The following is an 18,990-nucleotide window of genomic DNA, read 5'->3' as shown; positions in this document are numbered from 1 at the left end:
TCTATCTGTCTGTCTGCCTGCCTGCCTGCCTGCCTGTCTGTCTGTCTGTCTGTCTGTCTGGCTGGCTGTCTGCCTGCCTGCCTGCCTGTCTGTCTGGCTGTCTGTCTGTCTATATTTTTTAAGTGGCTTGTCCTTGTCCTTGCACTAGGAACTGGACTTTGCTTTTGTTTTACAACAGGCCGACCGGCAAATATGTTGACGCCCAGAGCTGCCAAGTGACCTGTCTCTCCGTTCTGCAGCGTGGATCAGGTCGGGAGGAGGAAGAACTAAAATGCAGGGTTTTATACCGAGCTTTTAAAGTTTCAGCTAAATATATATATATATATATATATATATATATATATATAAACAAGATACATGATGTCACGATACCACAAAGCTGCGATTGATGGTTATCTGGAACTCCTGAAAGAGGCCACCAGGAAGGACCTGAACACCCCGGACGAGGATGGGATGACACCCACATTATGGGCTGCTTTCCACGGGCACATCGAGGCTCTCCAGCTCATATGTAGCCGGGGGTGAGTCCAGCCTGCTCACAATACCACAATTACACAGAATGTTACTGTATACTATACAAATAACGTTGCTTAAATTGACTTATCACACCTTATCCTTGTCAGTTTAAATGTGTGGGTTTCCATATGATAAATGAAGGAAATATTCCGTTAGGGAATTTAAAAATCAAAACTTTTGAACTGGGAAATACACTTTATAGGGATATATGTTGACAAAACTGTGATAATAGTGAGCACAATCAAGACTTTATCTTTAATCTTGTTTATTTCAGGAATCTTTACAAAATAACTCTGTTTCTTTTCACCAGAATGAATAGTTTATCCAAGAACAAAGGTTAACTTTTTCAACCGTCTCGTCATGGTTTCAGATATGATCGGGCTTTTTCCATATTGTTAGTCAGTTATTTGGGATCTTAGATGTCCTCCTAAAAGAACTGAAACTTAGTACGCCAAAGGATATTATTGCATGTGGAAGTAAATCCTCCTCTGCTTGGATTCTGTCCCCTGCAACGAGCCAAATGTTTAATCAACCAAAGACAATGAGTGAAACAAAAGAGCACTTCATGCAGCCCTGCCCCCAGCCCCACTCGGTCAGTACAACTAAACACACTCAACATACTTCACTGGATCTTTACTTTACTCGTCTAAAAGGCATAGGATTCAGGAAAATGTCATTCCTTCTCTTTCCCTTTCCGCTTATCATATTTCCGCCCGGTTGCTATGATAACAGTCTTTTACAGCTATAAGGAGGGAACCCACCAGGACTTTCATTCTTAATAACTTACTGATTAACCGCAGCCATGACTGGTTGCTATTTTATAAGCACTATGTCAGAATTAAGACTTTAAGATTTTTAGATTTTAGATTTTTAAATGATCACATTCAAACCCGCATTGTGCGACCTTAAAGGGGCAATAGCAACTTTTTTGCTCTTACTTATCGTTATGAAGTTAATGTTGATTGCACAGTGTAATGGCGATAGAATAATGACATCATCAGTGTTTAGATTGGTTCCCCATAAGCTTCTAAATCACTACCCAATTTTGAGCGCCACCGGGTACGAATCCCCGGGAAAATTATGGATTTACGGCAGTGAGTCACAGGAAATGGGTCAACCAAAGCGCAACCATTACTGGAAATGGTGGACGGTGGAGCAATGTAGTCCAGGTACTCTATATCCTAAGCCCTTGAATATTATTATTATTATTATTATTATTATTATTATTATTATTATTTATTCTTTTATATACTTTTATCAGTCCCACAATGGGGAAATTTGCAATTTCTCTGAATTTTACATCCTAGTAACTGACGTATCTAGGAGCAGTGGGCTGCCATGTAGAGGCGCTAGGGGAGCAGTTAGACACTTCGGCACACTACCAGGGGGAGCCGGGGATCAAACCGGCAACCTCCAACCTATAAGGAAGACTCATTGAAATGGGTTGAGAAATGTAAACGTTATAGTGCTTTTTATCCAGGAATCACATGAAACAAAAATGTCAACAATTTAAATTGACCTCTTCAGTGAACATGCTTCTTTCTTCTCTTGTTTCCAACGTGGTGTTGATCATTTACACGGAGCGCCCTGAGGAAAACGTAAAGCCATGCTGTTGTCTTTGCAGCAGCGGCGCAAACAGTAATACCACCTGGAAACGCTCCGGGGGGGGGGGGTGCAGGTGTGCAGGTGGTTCTTTGGATCCTCGAGAATAACTTTTTCTCTCCCCCTCCTGCTCCGTCCAGAGGGGACCCCACGCGGAGCGACATCTGGGGAAACACACCGTTGCATCACGCCGCCACCAACGGCCACATGCACATCATCAGCTTCCTGGTCAGCTTCGGTGCCAACCTCTTCGCCTTGGACAACGACTTTCACACCGCCATGGACGTGGCCGCGTCGCGCGACCGCATGGACTGCGTGAGGTACCTGGACGTGGCCGCCGCCCAGCAGACGGCCCAGAACGCCAAGAGGGTCGCCGGCCTGAAGAAGGAGGCCAACAAGGAGGCGGAGAAGCGCGTGAAGGTCTGCGAAAAGGTCCAGCGGAGGCACCAGAGCAAGATGGACAAGATGTACAGCGGCGCGGCCGAGGGCGAGTTCGCCTCAGACGGCGGCGCGACGGCGTCGCTCCGCGGCACGCACACCGCGAGGGGCGTCAACGAGCAGTTCTCCAAGATCATCGCCGCCGACACCTCCGGCTCGCTCACGGCGAGAGTCAAGGGAACGCTCCAGAAGAGGTTTGGGAAGAAGGACAAGGATACGCTGCCAAAATCGGGGGGGGACGGGAACGTGCTCTTCCTCCGACAGGAGGGCGGCGCCGGCGGGAAACCAGAGTTCGTGGGGGTCTTCAGCGAGCAGGACGAGGCGGGGTTCGGCGAGGACGGAACGACGGGCCTCGCGGACGAGGGCGGCGACGAGCCCGGCCAAATCAAACAGTCGATCTTCAACAGACCCGGCCTCGGAGGCCTGACCTTCATGAAGAAGCTGGGGTCAGATGCGGACGACTTCCTCGGCGGGAGCGACGAAAACCTCGGCTACTTTGTCCAGAGCGAGATGCCGGTGGGGGGGGACGCCGGCTTCGAGGGGTCCGGCGACGCCGACGTCCCCTGGAACCAGGAAGAGCTGGGGCTGGATGACGACGTGGACGAGGAGACCTCGTCCTTGGACGTCTTCCTCGCCGCCATCTCCCTCCAGGAGTTCTCCCTGGCGTTTGACCGGGAGCAGCTGGACCTCGAGGCCCTCATGCTCTGCTCCGACGAAGACCTCAAAGGCATCCGCATCCAGCTGGGGCCCAGGAAGAAGATCCTGGAGGCGGCCGCACGCAGGAAAAACACCCTGCGGGAGGCGGCCGTCATGAAGGACAGCTGCATGTGATCCCACCGAGAACCGTCGGCGTCGGCGGACCCAATGTGAACGCGGCGTCCGCTGTTGGGGAAATGGAAACAAGTCTCTTTCAACACGATGAAATGACTTGAGTGAGATGTTTTGATCCCACACAACGAAAGGTTGATCACACTTTAAAGCCACTGGACAGGTTGTCTTGTCCTGGGGAGGGGGTGTTGAACATTGTGGGAAAAATTAACTGTCCTGTGTTTTCTTGTATTTATATAGGCCTAATAATATGTATGTCATCATAAAAAATATATATATTTTGTTGTATTCTCCTTTATTCTTTTTTTTGTATTCTGAAAAAATTTGGTGAGATTGTTTGAATTAATGAAGCATTGTGATTGTAAACAAGTAGCAGGCCGCATTAAATTGTCCCGCGGGCCCGCATGTGGCCCCCGGGCCGGTAGTTTGGGGCCCCTGCTTTAAAGTAAAATGCCCTGTTTGTGTTCCTCTGTCTGTGTGTCTGCATTGCCGTGATGAAGTGCACGTCCGGAGGCAGGGAGCGATGAAGCAGCAGTCTGCAGGGGAAACGTTCAACACACTCAAACATGACTGTCAGCAACGCTGGGAGATACACACAGTCTGGTTGCTGTTGGTGCCGATTAATCTGCATTTTAAATTGTATAAAAAAATAAATATATATATATATATATATATATATATATATATATATTATAATTATAATAGTAATTAATAAATAAAAATGTGTTACTGAACACAAGGCTTGGAGTTCACTTCTCATTTTATACAATAAGCACGTGAAACCAACAGTTCTCCATCTGAAGTGATGAACGACGACAACATTTGACGGTAAAGGCTCTGCAGCTAAATTATTGACACGTTTTCTGATGAATGAGCCAATAACCTAACTGGACGGATGACTTTGCGAATAGTCGACTTTCTTGGATTTAAAAGACTATAAACACATTCTGGTGATTGAGTGTCAGATTTGGCAGAACGTGCGCAGAGCTGTGCCACAACATTGTGCCGTTAAATATTTTGACGTTTGCACTTGACCCCATAGCATCACGCTTCTGGCGGGGCCATGTCTTTGTGGGAGTGGTAGTTTTGCAGCAGACCAACGGAGGTGCTTTTTCAAATTGTTATCCTAATATTAATTATGATGTGTGAATAAAAATGTGAGAATAAAATAGGTGTCAGGGGAGCGAGACAGTGATTTTCGTCCAAACTTTCGTTTTCGTGAACGGGGCAGGGCGGGAATGGTGGGCCCTCGACGACCAAAGCAAGGGGCATTTATTTGACCGTTATCAAATACGGGATTTTTTTTAAAAATTATTATTATTATTATTATTTGTTTTAATATACAAAGAAATGTCAACCACTTCAATAGTGTGTGACTGGGGAAACCAGAGGGAGCTGCGGCCTGACCCGCCCGCCCCACGGGGACATTGTCCAATCGGACGCTGTCCGCTGTGTGTGGGCGGAGCTTATAAAGGTGGGCGGCGTCTCCTCCGCGGCTGCCCCGCTCAGTGCCTGTCTGCTCGGCTGCACCTGGCGCCCGACGGCGAGTATGTGGATCAGGTAATGTCTCCGTTGTGGTTGTTGTGATGGTTGTTGTTGTTGTTGTTGACACCCACCGGACATTTAAACAAATCACCGTGTGTGTTTGGACTGTTTGCCGCTGTGCTGGTGTCGGACCAGCAGCCATCACCGCAGCTAGCTGGACGCGCTGCACTTCTGTGTTTCTTCAGTTTGACTCGGTCTTTACTGGTTCCTTAGCGTCTTTAGCGTCAATTACGTCTTTTTTTTTGACATATTTGACATCGTTTACATCTTGAATATCCACGAGCTCGCAGTCTGCGGTGTCTGGTTCGATACCGAACCGCTTGCACTGATTTCTGTTGATTATACATGTCTGTGTCCCTGTCTGTGTCCCTGTCCCTGTCTGTGTCTGTGTTCATGTACCTGTCCCTGTCTGTGTCCATGTCCCTGTCTGTGTCCATGTCCATGTCCCTGTCTGTGTCTGTGTTCATGTACCTGTCTGTGTCTGTGTTCATGTACCTGTCTGTGTCCATGTCTCTGTCCATGTCTGTCCCCGTCTGTGTCTGTCTGTCTCCCTGTCTGTACTTGTCTGTGCCTGTCTGTCTCTCCGTGTCCATGTCTGTCTGTCAATGTCTGTGTCCGTGTCCATGTCTGTCCCTGTCCATGTCTCTTTCCGTGTCTGTCTGTCCGTGTCCATGTCTGTATCACTGTCTGTGTCCCTGTCTATGTCCATGTCTGTCTGTCCCTGTCTGTCCAGGTCTCTCCGTGTCCATGTCTGTCTGTCCGTGTCATATCTGTCCATGTCCCTGTCAATGTCTGTGTCCCTGTCTGTGTCCATGTCTGTCTGTGTCCTTGTCCATGTGTGTCCATGTCTCTGTGCCCGCCTGTCTGTCTGTCCGTGTCCATGTCTGTTTCTCATTAATGTCAATAAACATTTTATGTGATGGTAAAACTGAGGTTGCTGCAAAACAGGAGGATGTTAAAACACTCATCTTATTAATACTGTATGTATTGTAGTAATAATAATTCGTATATACAGATAATTTATCATTTGAACCTATACTTTGCATAGTATTGCATTTGTATATCTTAAATATCCAACGATTTCTCTCTGATTTCTGTGTTTTTGGTCATTTGCATATATTTGACATTTAATATATTTTATTTTTTATTCTTATCCTCTTTCATTTAATTATTGTTTTTATTCCCCTTTTTTTCCAGGACTGTTGAGTCTTATTTCTTAATTCTGATGTTTCTTACGGAAGTGCACCAAACCTCACCAGCAGGAATTCCTATTATATGTCCAGTAAATGTACCTGGTCAAAATAAAACAGTTCTGATTGTGACAGTATAGTTAAAACCACTGTGTTTTCCGCCCTGGTTTCAGGGTTATTGCATATTGCCAGTTATTTTTAATGTATGACTTCATTATTGTCGTCCGTGTGTAACACTATAATTGTGTGCCAGGGATGGATGCAGTATGCATCTCTTCATCTAGTTATCGCTTCCTCCCTCCCTCCCTCCCTCCATGACCATTCCTGACTCCGTCTCCCCTCCCAGGTTTGTGTAGCAAAGGGACAAATGGCAGAAATCGCTGCGGTCAACGCCAACCTCCCCTCGTCCACGGCGAAGCCCCCTCCGTGTGATGCCGGGGGCGGCGACGCGGCCGCAGCGCCCATGGGCGGGGAGGACTTCCTGTTCGTGGAGAGCCGGCACCCCAACACGGTGCTGCAGGGCCTGAACAGCCTCCGGCTCAACAACGACTTCTGTGACGTGACGCTGTGCTGCGGGGGCCAGGAGTTCCCCTGCCACCGCATCGTGCTGGCCTCCTTCAGCTCCTACTTCGCGGTAAGAGGTGGAACGCCCACTGTGGCGTGGCGGGTCGTTTCCTTTCAACCTTTTCAGTTCTGTGCAGAGGTGCAGAGTAACTAGTGACACCTACTCTCGTGACAGCTCTTGAGTCACAATAAAATTGTGACTCAAACACCTTTTCCACGCCCCTATGCTCTGACAGTCATTTTCTTTTCTTGACTTTTAAGTTGTATAGATATAGATTTATTTTCTAAAGAAAACAACATTGTATGTCCTGATTTACCTTACCTGATTACCTTGATATGCGCTCTCTCTATTTTCTGATGTCCCCTTTTTGCTGCTGGAACAATGTAAATTTCCCCGGTGTGCGACTAATTAAGGTTTCTCTTATCTTGTCTTATTTTAATAACACAATTTTGACGAGTAGCCAGTTTGATAAGTGTTAACATTAATCTGTGGACCGTATGCAAATTTGAAGAAATGACAGGTGCATTTTAAAAGATTTAATTTCCAAAGTGTTTGTGTGTCACTTCATACGCTGGCAGTACAATCTACATGACTGTGTGGCACAACATCAAAATGAATAAAAATAAATTATATTTTATTATATTTATTTCTATTATTATTATTATTATTATTATTATTATTTATTATTACAGTTTTTTATTTATTTAGTTATTTTATATGTACAAACACACATTTTTCTTAACATGTATTTTTGTACATTATGTGAGTTTTGTTGCAAAACTGGAATTTCCCTTTGGGGATTCATAAAATACCTTTACCTTATTTATTTGCAAATTGCACCTCTTAAAGATTGATCTCAATAGGTAATTACTGGAGTATGCTTTTAGTAAACTAATGGTCTGCTCTTACTCTGGTTATTTTCCTCATCACTACTTGTACTGGTCTCTGCAGTAGTCTTGTTATGGACGGGGGCTTTTCGTCCTCTGCTTCTATCTTTTGCCTTTTGGCGGCGTAGCAGCAGTGGTGGTGGGGGGGACGCACACACCTGACGGTGTAACCGCGCGGGGGGGGACGATGACGACGACCCCTCCGCGCAGGGCTTTCACTGGCCTCCATCTCCCGCAGGCCATGTTCTCCACCGACCTGATAGAATCCAGGCAGGAACGCATCGCCATCAACGGGGTGGAGTCTCAGATGATCGGCATGCTGGTGAGCTACGCCTACACGTCCGAGGTCCTCGTCTCCAAAGCCAACGTGCAGGTAAATGAGCGCCGCGTCGTGCCCCGGTGGCCGTTTTTTTTGTTTTCTGTTTTGTTTTTTTTTTCCCCCCGACCTGGGTCCCGTGCTGACAACCTACCCCCCCCCCCCCAACTCCATCCAGGCCTTGCTGGCAGCCGCCAACCTGCTGGACATCATGCCGGTGCGGGAGGCCTGCTGCCGCTTCATGGAGCGGCAGATGGACGACATCAACTGCGTGGGGATTCACTGTTTCGCCGAGGCCCATTCCTGCAGAGTGCTGGAGAAACGGAGCATGGACTACATTCTGGAGCGCTTCAGCAGCGTCTGCATTCTGGTGCGTGACCGACGGGGAAAACAAAACGTCCGCTCGTCAGGGTATGAGAGCGATCTCGCTTCTTCTCTGGTAAATGCTCCGCTTTCACGCTCTCCCCTTCCGGCCAGGATGGCGGAGCTTGAGCCCCATCAGCGACCTCTGGGAAGTGATGTCAGATTTACTCAGTGAACGTGGCGGCCATCTTGGTGCCGTGACGTCTGTCTTTCTTTCTGATCCATCCGATGTGTCCGTCAGATTCTGACCCCCGTGTCGCCTCTGTAAACCCCCCCCCCCCAGGAAGAGTTCCAGTCCCTCTGTTTGGACAAGCTCACAGAGATCCTGGCCAGCGACCACCTCAACGTGCCCAAAGAGGAGATGGTGTTCGAGGCGTCCTTGTTGTGGCTGAACAAGTGTAGTACTCGTAAACGGAGCTTCGACAAGGTCAGTTTCGTTCGGCCTCGGCATCCACGTCGTTCACTTTTCACTGCATGTATGTATGAGCGTGTGTAAATGTATGTACTAACCCTAACCCAAATAAACCGCTTGGGTCTTGGATCTTGCCGCGGTGTCCTTGAAGGCCCAAGTCATCGCGCCGAAGCGGGCTCGCCTCAACAAGATCATGTCTGAATAATTGGATTGGACGCAACATTCCTCTGCCATGTTACCTGCCCTGGTGTGAACATTGTTTCTGCAGCTTCGTTGTTTCTGCAGCTGGCTATCTTAATAATTAAATACGATGCGCATACAATAAACCTTGATGTTGATTCCAAAACTATAGCTTTTTTTTTTATACCAGTGTTGATACTGCAAATGCATATAAAACAACTAAAATAATAATGCCATTTATCGTTTCATAGTATAAGCGTCTCTGTTTAGCGTTCAACAAAAATGACACGACTCATTTCCCCATGTAGACTAAAACTTTAGGTTTGAATTTCCGCTTGCGCCGCTGCTTTTGTATCCATTGCCACAAAAAAAAAACCCTGACGGTACTAATGCAACTCTGTCATTGCCGTCCGAGTGTCTCCGTCCCCAGAGCCGCGCCGCGCCTCGTCGCGTATTTCGTGCGCGTGTGTTCCCGCAGCCCCTTTTTTGCTAATCCCGGCCATCTGTCGTGGAGGTGTGCGGCTCAGGGTCAGCGCCGCAGTTATAAGGAGCCCCGAGCAGCTGTCAGTCGTTAGGAGATCCATCCGTCTGGGAGATTACGCACACCATTGTCACACTCCCAGGCTCGCTAATGTGATTATTAAAAAATAAATAAATAAAATATTAACACCCTACTGAGGGCTGCTCCAGTGGTAGAGGACAACTGTCACCAACGCTGCAGGCGCAGTACCAAAACGCAACATGCATTTCCATAGTTTCCTTTGCTTCATGCAGAAGAACTCAGCAGTGTTACTGAAATATAATTTCCTTTGCAGCAGATCTTTCAGGCAGTGAAGAGCTTGTTCTGTTGGGCTTCGCAACGGTGGGAGGGCAAAGGATCAGAAACGAGGGAAAGAATTGTAATTAAAGTCCGAATGAAATTGGTGATCTCGTCACTTTAAATTAATATAATTGTCAAAATTATGTTCAAGTTATTGTGACTAGTTTTCATATTTCATAAAAGGACTATCAAAGATAAAATAACTGGTTGTTGTTTTTTTCTATTATTATTATTATTATTATTATTTATTTTTTTAATATGTTTGCAATATGCATTTGGACTGATCCTTCCAAACGCCCTTCGTGCCCAGGTGCTGGAGCACGTCCGCCTGCCCCTCATCAGCCCGTACTACCTCCACGACGTGATCGAGTGCCAGGACGTGGTGACGGAGAACCAGGGCTGCCAGCGCCTCATCTCGGAGGCCAAGGACTACCTGCTGCTGAAGGACCGGCGGGGGGAGCTCTACTGCCCCCGGGCGCGGCCCCGGAGATCCACAGGTAGAGGCGGGGGCGGGGCACCTGGGGGAGATGGATGAGATAAGATAAGATGACACTTTATTGATCCTCGTGGGGCACATTCAGAAATCATTCAAGTAATTTACTGCTTCAGATTCTTTTTTTTATTTTTTTAATTTTTAATATTTTTAATTTTTTTTTTTTTTTATAAACATAGTTGAATGCTTATTTTATTTTATTCTTTTTAGATACTGCAGTATCCATTAAATCACAGTTCTATAAGAAATAAGTAAGTAAAAAGTATTAAATTCACCAGCTTGATTTCATTATAACTGACATCAATTCATTTATTTCCACAATTAACATATATAAATGTCATTTTAATCCAATATAACGGATTAACTTTGTTTCAGGTTTCCCGGTTTTTATAAGTCAGTTATAAAACTACAGTTTATTCCAGGGAACAGAAGACTTAATTTCAATCACTTATGTCGTATGTCATTTTGTTCTATTTGTGGCGGGGCTTACTTTTCGCTCTTAGTTTTTTATTTTATATTTACAAAATGATGCTCAGATATACAGATATACACCACGGTCCAAATTATTATGCAAATTGGATTGAAGTGTCATAAACATTTAATTTTTTGTTTTTCAATTCAACTCATGGATGGTGTTGTGTCTCAGGGCTCTTTGGATCACTGGAATCAATCTCACAAACCTGTGATAATTAGTTTGCCAGGTGAGCGCAATTAAAGGAAACTACTTCAGAAGGATGTTCCACACTATTAAGCAGCCACAGGTTTCAAGCAACATGGGAAAGAAAAAGGATCTCTCTGCTGCCGAAAAGCCTCAAATAGTGCAATGCCTTGGACGAGGTATGAAAACATGAGATATTTCACGAAAACGTAAGCGTGATCGTCGTACTGTGAAGAGATTTGTTCCTGATTCAGAGCACAGACGGGTTTGTGCAGATAAATGGTAAATGGACTGCATCTTATAAAGCGCTTTTCCAGTCTTGCGAACACTCACAGCGCTTTACAATACATGCCTCACATTCACCCATTCACACACACAATCATACGTCGATGGCAGCGAAAACCATGCAAGGTGCACACCAGCTCATCGAGAGCACTTTAGGTTTCAGTGTCTTGCTCAAGGACACTTCGACTTGCTGCCAGGGGGAACAGGGGATCGAACCAGGAACCCTCTGATTACTGCACGACCCGCTGTACCTCCTGCGCCACCATCGCCCATAATAAAAGCAGAATGAGGAAGGTTTCTGCCAGACAAATTCATAGGATGGAGAGAGCAGCTGCTAAAATGCCGTTACAAAGCAGCAAACAGGTATTTGAAGCTGCTGGTGCCTCTGGAGTCCAGCCAACCTCAAGGTGTAGGATCCTCCAGAGGCTTGCAGTTGTGCATAAAGCTACTATTGGGCCCCCCCTAAGCAATGCTCACAAGCAGAAACGGTTGCAGGGGGCCCAGAAATACACGAAGACTCGTTTTCAAACAGTCTTGTTTACTGATGAGTGCCGTGCAACCCTGGATGGTGCAGATGGATGGAGTAGTGTATGGTTGGTGGATGGCCACCATGTACCAACAAGGCTGCCACGTCAGCAAGGAGGTGGCGGAGTCAGCTTTTGGGTCAGAATCATGAGGAGAGAGCTGGTGGGTCCCCGAAGGTGTGAAAATGACCTCGGCAAAGTATAAAGAGTTTGTGACTGAGCACTTTCTTCCATGATACAAAAAGAAGAACCGGGCCTTCAGTAGCAAAACCATCTTCATGCAGGACAACGCACCATCTCATGTTGCAAAGAATACCTCTGTGTCAGTGGCTGCTATGGGCATAAAAGGAGAGAAACTCATGGTGTGGCCCCCATCCTCCCCCGACCTCAACCCTATTGAGAACCTTTGGAGCATCCTCCAGCAAAAGATCTATGAGGGTGGAGGCAGTTGGCATCAAAACAGCAGCTCTGGGAGGCTGTTCTGACGTCCTGCAAAGAAATTCAAGCAGAAACTCTCCAAACACTCACAAGTTCAATGGAGGCAAGAACAGTGAAGGTGATATGAAAGAAGGCTCCTATGTCAACATGGAACTTGGCCTGTTAAGATGTTTTTGATTGAAATTGCTTTCACATTCAACAAATGACAATTTTCAGTTCTTTACAACCTTTTAAAATGTTTTGAAACTCTGTGGTGCATAATAATATGGAACAGTGCATTTTGAGTTTTTTACTTTTGAAAAAAATACTGTTATTATTGGGAAGTTTGTTCCATAACATTCAACTTATACCCTAACGGTTGATGACTTGAAAATTATACTGATGTAATTTGCATCGGCTATTTAGGAAAATCTGAGAAAAATATCATTTGCATAATAATTTGGAGAGATTCGGTGTGTATGTATATACATCCTCGGTGCTCTCAGCTGCTCCACAGCAGAGGAGGCTTCATTGAAAAGCGATGAACGACAGCTTGTCTTTTCATGCTCACGTCGATCCACGTTTTCGACCCCCCCCACCCCCCACGCCTCACCACCCCGGTGTTCCCTTGTCTCCCGTTGCCGCGGCAACAGAGACGGCCGAAGTGATCGTGACGGTCGGGGGGGAGGACGACAAGGTGGTGCTGCGCAGCGTCGAGTGCTTGGATCCAATCACACAACAGTGGAAGAACCTGGCGTGCCTGCCCTTCGCCATCAGCAAGCACGGCCTGGTGGTGTCAGGTGGGAGGACGCCGAGACAACACAGACATTTAGCTCCCGACTGTTCAAAATGCTGCCAGGGCCGTATTGACACAGTCTTTAACAATACCTCCATTTTGATAATTTCACAATTGTGTGTGTGTGTGTGTGTGTGTGTGTGTGTGTGTGTGTGTGTGTGTGTGTGTGTGTGTGTGTGTGTGTGTGTGTGTGTGTGTGTGTGTGTGTGTGCGAGTGTGCGAGTGCGTGCGTGCGTCTAAATGCTGCTTGCGTCCCCTCCGCAGGCTCCACCCTGTACCTGGCGGGCGGAGAGTTTCCCGACGGCTCAGCCAGCCGGGAGATGTGGCGCTACGACCCCTGCTTCGACTCCTGGATGGAGATGGCGCCCATGAACGTAGCGCGCTCCGAGTTGGGTGAGGCTTGACGAAAACACGACGTTACCGCTGAGGTGTCGTCCGTGACGTCAGTCTGTGTGAGGTGGTTGTATTTTGGATGGTGTGACTTTTTTTTTTTTCTTCTGTCATCGTTTTAATTATGATTAGCTGAAGCAAAATCTGTTACAATACATCAAATGGCAATGTTTATGTTTGAGGCTGTCTTTTAATTTATACCGTGGGTATAAAGGGTTTTATTGACTCTCGCACTACCACAAATTCTCTTTTGGCGTGTGCGTGTGCGTGTGTGTGTGTGTGTGTGTCAGGCCTTGTGATGCTGGACGGCTACGTGTTTGCAGTGGGCGGCTGGGAGGGCCGCTCCCGGCTGGACTCGGTGGAGTGCTACAACCCTCACACCAACACCTGGCAGTTCATGGACTCCGTCAAGATGGCCGTCACCAGTCCGGCCGTGGTGGCGCTGGACGGGCTCCTCTACGTCACTGGTACCGAACGCCGGGTCTCGCATGCACCGGTTTAATTTTTTCTATCGTTTGTATTTATTTATTTTTTGTCCCTGCGGCAGCTTTCATGCGTCCTGTTCTTCTCCCGTCCTGCCAGGGGGCGCTGTTCTGGAGGACGGCGACGGCACAGACCTGGCACAGGTGTACAACCCCAAAACCACCGTGTGGAGGGAGGTGGCTCCCATGCAGATCGCTCGCTCCGGTTCGGCCGCCTGCACGTTGAAGGGAAAGCTCTACGTGATAGGTGCTCAAGCAAATGAGTATTTAAATTAATGTTTCATTTAAAGCGTTGGACGTTGCCGTGACACTGCTCAGTCAGTTGAATCAGGTGTGTGTGTGTGTGTGTGTGTGTGTGTGTGTGTGTGTGTGTGTGTGTGTGTGTGTGTGTGTGTGTGTGTGTGTGTGTGTGGCTCTAGTGAGAACCTGTGGTAAGTTTCTCATTAGTAGGATGTCAGATTGCGTTGTGAAAACTTAAAACAGGGATTGGGGAAAAATATTTTTAAGCCGCACAAAGAATCAAAAGCACCACTTCCAAAGTAAAGAGCATGGGGGCGTGTCCTGTGTGTCCTCTGGCCAGGCGGGTGGCACGCCTCCACGGAGAACACCGACAAGGTGGAGTGCTACAACCCCAAAATCAACCAGTGGACTCGCTGCGCGCCCATGAAGGAGCGGCGCTACCGGCCGGGCGTGGCGGTGGTGGACGGCAAGATCTACGTCCTGGGAGGCGAGGAGGGCTGGGACAGGTGAGGGGCCGACGCAGAGGAACTGCGTCCATCTTGCTCGCCCGCTCTCGGTCTCTCTCTCTCTCGCCCCCCTGCCTGTCTCTCTCTCGCCCTCTCATCCCCTCTCTGTCTCTCTCGCCCCTTGCTCTCTCCCCCCATGGCCCCCTCGCCCCCTTGCTCTCTCGCCCCCTCGCCCCCTCGTTCTCTCGCCCCCTCGCTCGCTCTCTCGCCCCCTCGCTCGCTCTCTCGCCCCCTCGCTCTCTCTCCCGCCCCCTTGCTCTCTCTCTCTGTCGCCCCCTCGCTCTCTCGCCCCCTTGCTCTCTCTCTCTCAACCCCTCGCTCTCTCTCTCTCAACCCCTCGCTCTCTCTCTGTTGCCCCCTGCTCTCTTGCCCCCTCGCTCTCTCGCCCCCTCGCTCTCTCTCTTGCCCCCTCGCTCTCTCGCCCCCTTGCTCTCTCTCTCTCAACCCCTCGCTCTCTCTCTCTGTCGCCCCCTTGCTCTCTCGCCCCTTGCTCTCTCGCCCCGTCGCTCTCACGCTCTCTCTCTCTCCGCCCTGACCACTCCCCTCAGGTACCACGACACCATCGAGCGGTACTGTGACGACACCGACACCTGGGAGATCGTGGGGGAGATGCCGACCAGTCGCAGCTGGCTGAGCTGCGTCTCCCTGCAGCTCAGGAAGGACTCCCACCTGTGCAGCTGCCCCGAAACGCCCTCCGACGGCGTCAACTGACGACTCTTTGTTTCATTTTTGTTTGTTTGTTTGTTTGTTTGTTTGTTTTTTTTTTTGTTTGGGGGAGGGTCGATGGCGCCGCTCGGTCGGGAGAGTTCCGCACCTGCCAAAACCTGCGGCCGACTTGCGACCCCTTCCCCCGCCCGCCCCCCGGGGGACGAGGCGGTCCCTGCGCGCCGCCCCGCCGGGGAGCGGGGACGGCGTCGCCGGGCGGCCATCTTGTGCCTGCGTCGTAACCCTCGCGCCCTTTTTTAATTTTTTTTCCACGCTTCACCACAGTTCCCACCGCGGCAGGAGGGGGTCGGTTCCTGGGGGCTCCGCCGAGTCGACTCCCGCTCGGCTCCGTGGCGTCACCTGTGGCAACGCACGGCGCTGTCGGCGACCCACGTGTTTCCATGGCAACTGTGTTGAAGGAGCTCACCCGGCAGTCGGTGTTCTCTTGTTGTGCGTGCGATGTGGAACGTGGTCGAGCACCTCTGCTCCGTGGTTGGAGGTTTTTTTTTTTGTTCGTTTTCGTTTTTTCTCAGCCAACATAGTGTATTTTTGTATCTGATCTTTTTATTTATTCAAGGGTTGTTTTAACTGTGACGACGACAAAATAAATGATTATTGGAAGAATCTTATTGTGAGTGGATATTTCTCGAGGTCACCAGTGGAAAAAGCTAAGCGTAGTGGTGCTCCGTGAGGTGTCTGCGATGCCTGTCACCGTTCGAGTTGTTGTTTTAAATGCATCGTTTGCTCCATGTCTTAATGTTTAGTCAAATAATAAATTGAGATTTTTTTTTCTTTTTACCGTATTTGTGGTTTCTTCCTTATTCCACCAAGAACTGCCCATCATGTTTGGTGGGAAAAATCCGTCCATGATCTTTTTGGGATATTCTGTTCATTTAAAACGAAAAAAAATAAAATAAATAAAAATAAAAATAAATAAAGCTGGATAGAATGTGCTTATTTGCAAACACAGCGTGAAGACAATGCAGGCATGTGGGGAAGGTTTGCTTTCTGTCACGTGTTTCCATTCACTACGCAAGACAAATGTGTTTGACATCTGATGAGCTCATCCACTGTGAATCATTTGGAAAATGTGCCTCGACTCACTGCTGATATTCAGTGTGTTTTATTATTTATTTATTTTTATCAACAAACTTCATCTCATCCATTTTCTTAACCTGCTTTTCTTGGTCGTGGCCGTTCCGTTCCCATGTGTCATCATCCATTTGGGCGTCAAGCCCAGACCCCAAAATGGAGAAGACCCTCGCAGCATGTTTACATTACATTTACATTATGCAAGCGTTCTGTCAACATCAGCAGCAAATAAAACAAATGGGATTTAGAATCAAAAGCGGTTTTATTATGTCGGATGCATTTGCATATATGAGGAATTCCTCCTTCCTCCTACTTTGGTGCACCCCAGTACAGACTGTGGCATTAAAAAAAAAAAAAAATGCGTTAAATAAAATATGATTACGAAATCAAATAAAATTTCAGTCGAAACTCTGAAACCCTGGTGGCGGGGGCTCAGGTGGGGCTGGGAGATGGAGTCCATCCCTCTAAAGCTGGAGGTCATTCCCGAAAATGTCGTTACGTTTAGGTATAAGGGGATGGTCAGGGTAAGGGGGTCGTCCATGCCCAAATGGGACATTTTTCGGACTATTGGGGTTTCGGAATAATGGGTCGAACTGGAGCCGAGCTCGTCGGCTGAGAACTGTGGAAGCGGCTTCGCGGCGGTCAGCCGTTGCTTCCCTCGCCGCCTCGTCAAATACGTCTTGTTTTACCACTTTAAACCCGAAACTCCCCACGCCCTCAGGCCTCCTTTGTTCGTGCCGAGCCAAGTCGGCCGACGCGAGTGGCTCCAGGCAGAGCCAAGAGCAAAGCTGTGGTGTGCGGCCAAAGACATTTGTGTTCATTTGTCCACAAATATTTGATATTTGTGGACAAATATTTGTGAACAAATATGTCCAAGTGAATATGAGTGTGTTGCTCTGAATACCAACCACTGTTTGAATGAAAATATTGGCATCCTTGCATGTTTAAAAAAGAAACACCTCACAATTGTCTCTAAAATAAGTTTAATTTGACAAAAGAATTTGGTCTCCACAATTCTTTATTTCACTGTTAATACAGTACAGAAACTTTGTATTTGGTTAAGTACTTAACATATCCGTTTAAATCCTATAACAAACAAATGAGTACTGAGCTCCATTTAATCGGATTGCAAGAAATTCTATTATTTCTAAAGCTCTGAAACGGTGCCATTAACATTTTTCAGGACATTTTTGGATTTCTTGTGTGGAATAAGCTGGGATTCAGTAAATATATATATACTTTTTTTTCCCTCTGCAAAGCAAAGAAATACATATGTTGATACCAAAAGATGTATTAAATTCACACTTTTCTTGAATAAATAGTGTTATTTAGGGGAAAAAAATGCAAGGGTGCCAATATTTTGGGCCACGACAGAAAATGTTTTATAAGATCATTATAACGCTGCAAAGCTCGGTTTGAGGGAAAAAAATGCAACCGCTGATGTGTAAGACTTTTTATTTTATTTATATATTAATTTATTTTTAGTCTATTCATTTTATTATTATTTGAATTTTCTTTGTCTTTATACTTCTCTTCTTTATAGTATATTCATATGTGATCACATTGTGCAGTGTTTTCATTTGTCATCTGTTAATGTCATACAAGTCTATTTGCCACGTACGATGTTTATCTACAATAAAGATTATGCTGTAGTTATGCATATTCAGTTTGAGAGACTGTCGACTTTCCCTTCCACTGCATTTCAAGCAAATGGGGGATTCCACCGATATTATATTGACAAATATGCACGCAAAGGTCAAATCATTTTTACTTTTGAGTAAAGTGTCCACTACAAACAACCTGCATGCAAGTGTCAGAAAAACATCTTAAAACGTGAGTGGTCTATCGACACAGCATTTTTGCCTGCCCCCTAAACACTAGAACTAAACTTTACCTTGAAATAATCGAGTCCTTCAAAAATTGTGTTCTTTTTGCATAACTGTGTGAATCCATGTCACATCTCATGCTTGAAACAAATTTTTTTTGTGAGTTATTCAGTATAGATTATGAAAAACTTTAGTTGTGTGCCATAATGGTCACTCCACCCTGTTACCTGAACACATTCAACCTAAATGAATGCTCCATAGATGGAATATTCCTTAGGGGTGAACAAATATTTGCAACATTCCATAAGGGTAAATTAATTATTTGGAATATTCCATAGGGGTGAATGAATATTTTGAATATTCCATCACGATGATTGAATATTTCGAATATTCAACAGTGACAGCATCATCTCAACTTCCTGAAGGCTGTGGGAAGAAGTAAAGTATGTTGTCATTTCTCAAAGTGCAACACTGTTCCCAAAATTATAGTTTGGAAGTAATGTATTTATTTTGCTGAAACACATTTTTGGTAAATCAATAGAACGTCCTTATTGTCCTCACATCGTCCGCACAAATGCTGAGTAATAAGCTACATTTTGTATATTTGTCTATGCTAAAAAAATCAACCCTGTTATTCGTTTTAGCAATCTTTAAATTAAAAAAATGGGATATTACCTGATGGGTAAACACATTTTTTTCCAACGGTTAAATCCATATTTTCTTAGATTCAAGGCTTTAGAAATAAAGTTTAATAATTAAGTCACAAGGGAGAAATGGCACATTAAACATGGAATCATCCAAATATCTCTATTTACACCACAACATTTCCCACACAGCTGTTATTTTAGTTAAAATAAATCTATTTACATTTGTATAGTTTGTATAGTTGTTTTTTTTTTTTTGTTTTTTTTTTA

General features: G+C 46.3%; 2 protein-coding genes across 2 annotated transcripts; both read left to right on the top strand.

Annotated features, from left to right (window-relative positions):
- Positions 1-357: 357 nt before the first annotated feature.
- On the top strand, positions 358-3,387 carry anks4b (ankyrin repeat and sterile alpha motif domain containing 4B; the record flags this gene model as incomplete). The annotated part of the gene is made up of 2 exons (XM_080010121.1): positions 358-521; positions 2,259-3,387. 2 exons carry the CDS (start codon positions 358-360, stop codon positions 3,385-3,387), a joined length of 1,293 nt encoding a protein of 430 aa, XP_079866247.1.
- Positions 3,388-5,274: 1,887 nt separating this feature from the next.
- LOC307237408 (kelch-like protein 24) lies at positions 5,275-15,961 on the top strand (the record flags this gene model as incomplete). The annotated part of the gene is made up of 12 exons (XM_080010120.1): positions 5,275-5,382; positions 6,466-6,753; positions 7,810-7,944; positions 8,066-8,257; positions 8,534-8,677; positions 9,973-10,159; positions 12,693-12,839; positions 13,100-13,228; positions 13,516-13,692; positions 13,808-13,954; positions 14,288-14,453; positions 15,002-15,961. The coding sequence occupies 12 exons, from the start codon at positions 5,275-5,277 to the stop codon at positions 15,162-15,164; spliced, it is 1,983 nt and encodes a 660-aa protein (XP_079866246.1). The 3' UTR covers positions 15,165-15,961.
- Between the last annotated feature and the right edge of the window lie 3,029 nt (positions 15,962-18,990).

The sequence above is a fragment of the Zeus faber genome, assembly GCF_960531495.2.
Source record: "Zeus faber genome assembly, chromosome: 11".
Taxonomy (NCBI): domain Eukaryota; kingdom Metazoa; phylum Chordata; class Actinopteri; order Zeiformes; family Zeidae; genus Zeus; species Zeus faber.
The sequence above is the reverse complement of the archived record's forward strand: the minus strand, read 5'-3'. Positions and strand labels throughout refer to the sequence as shown.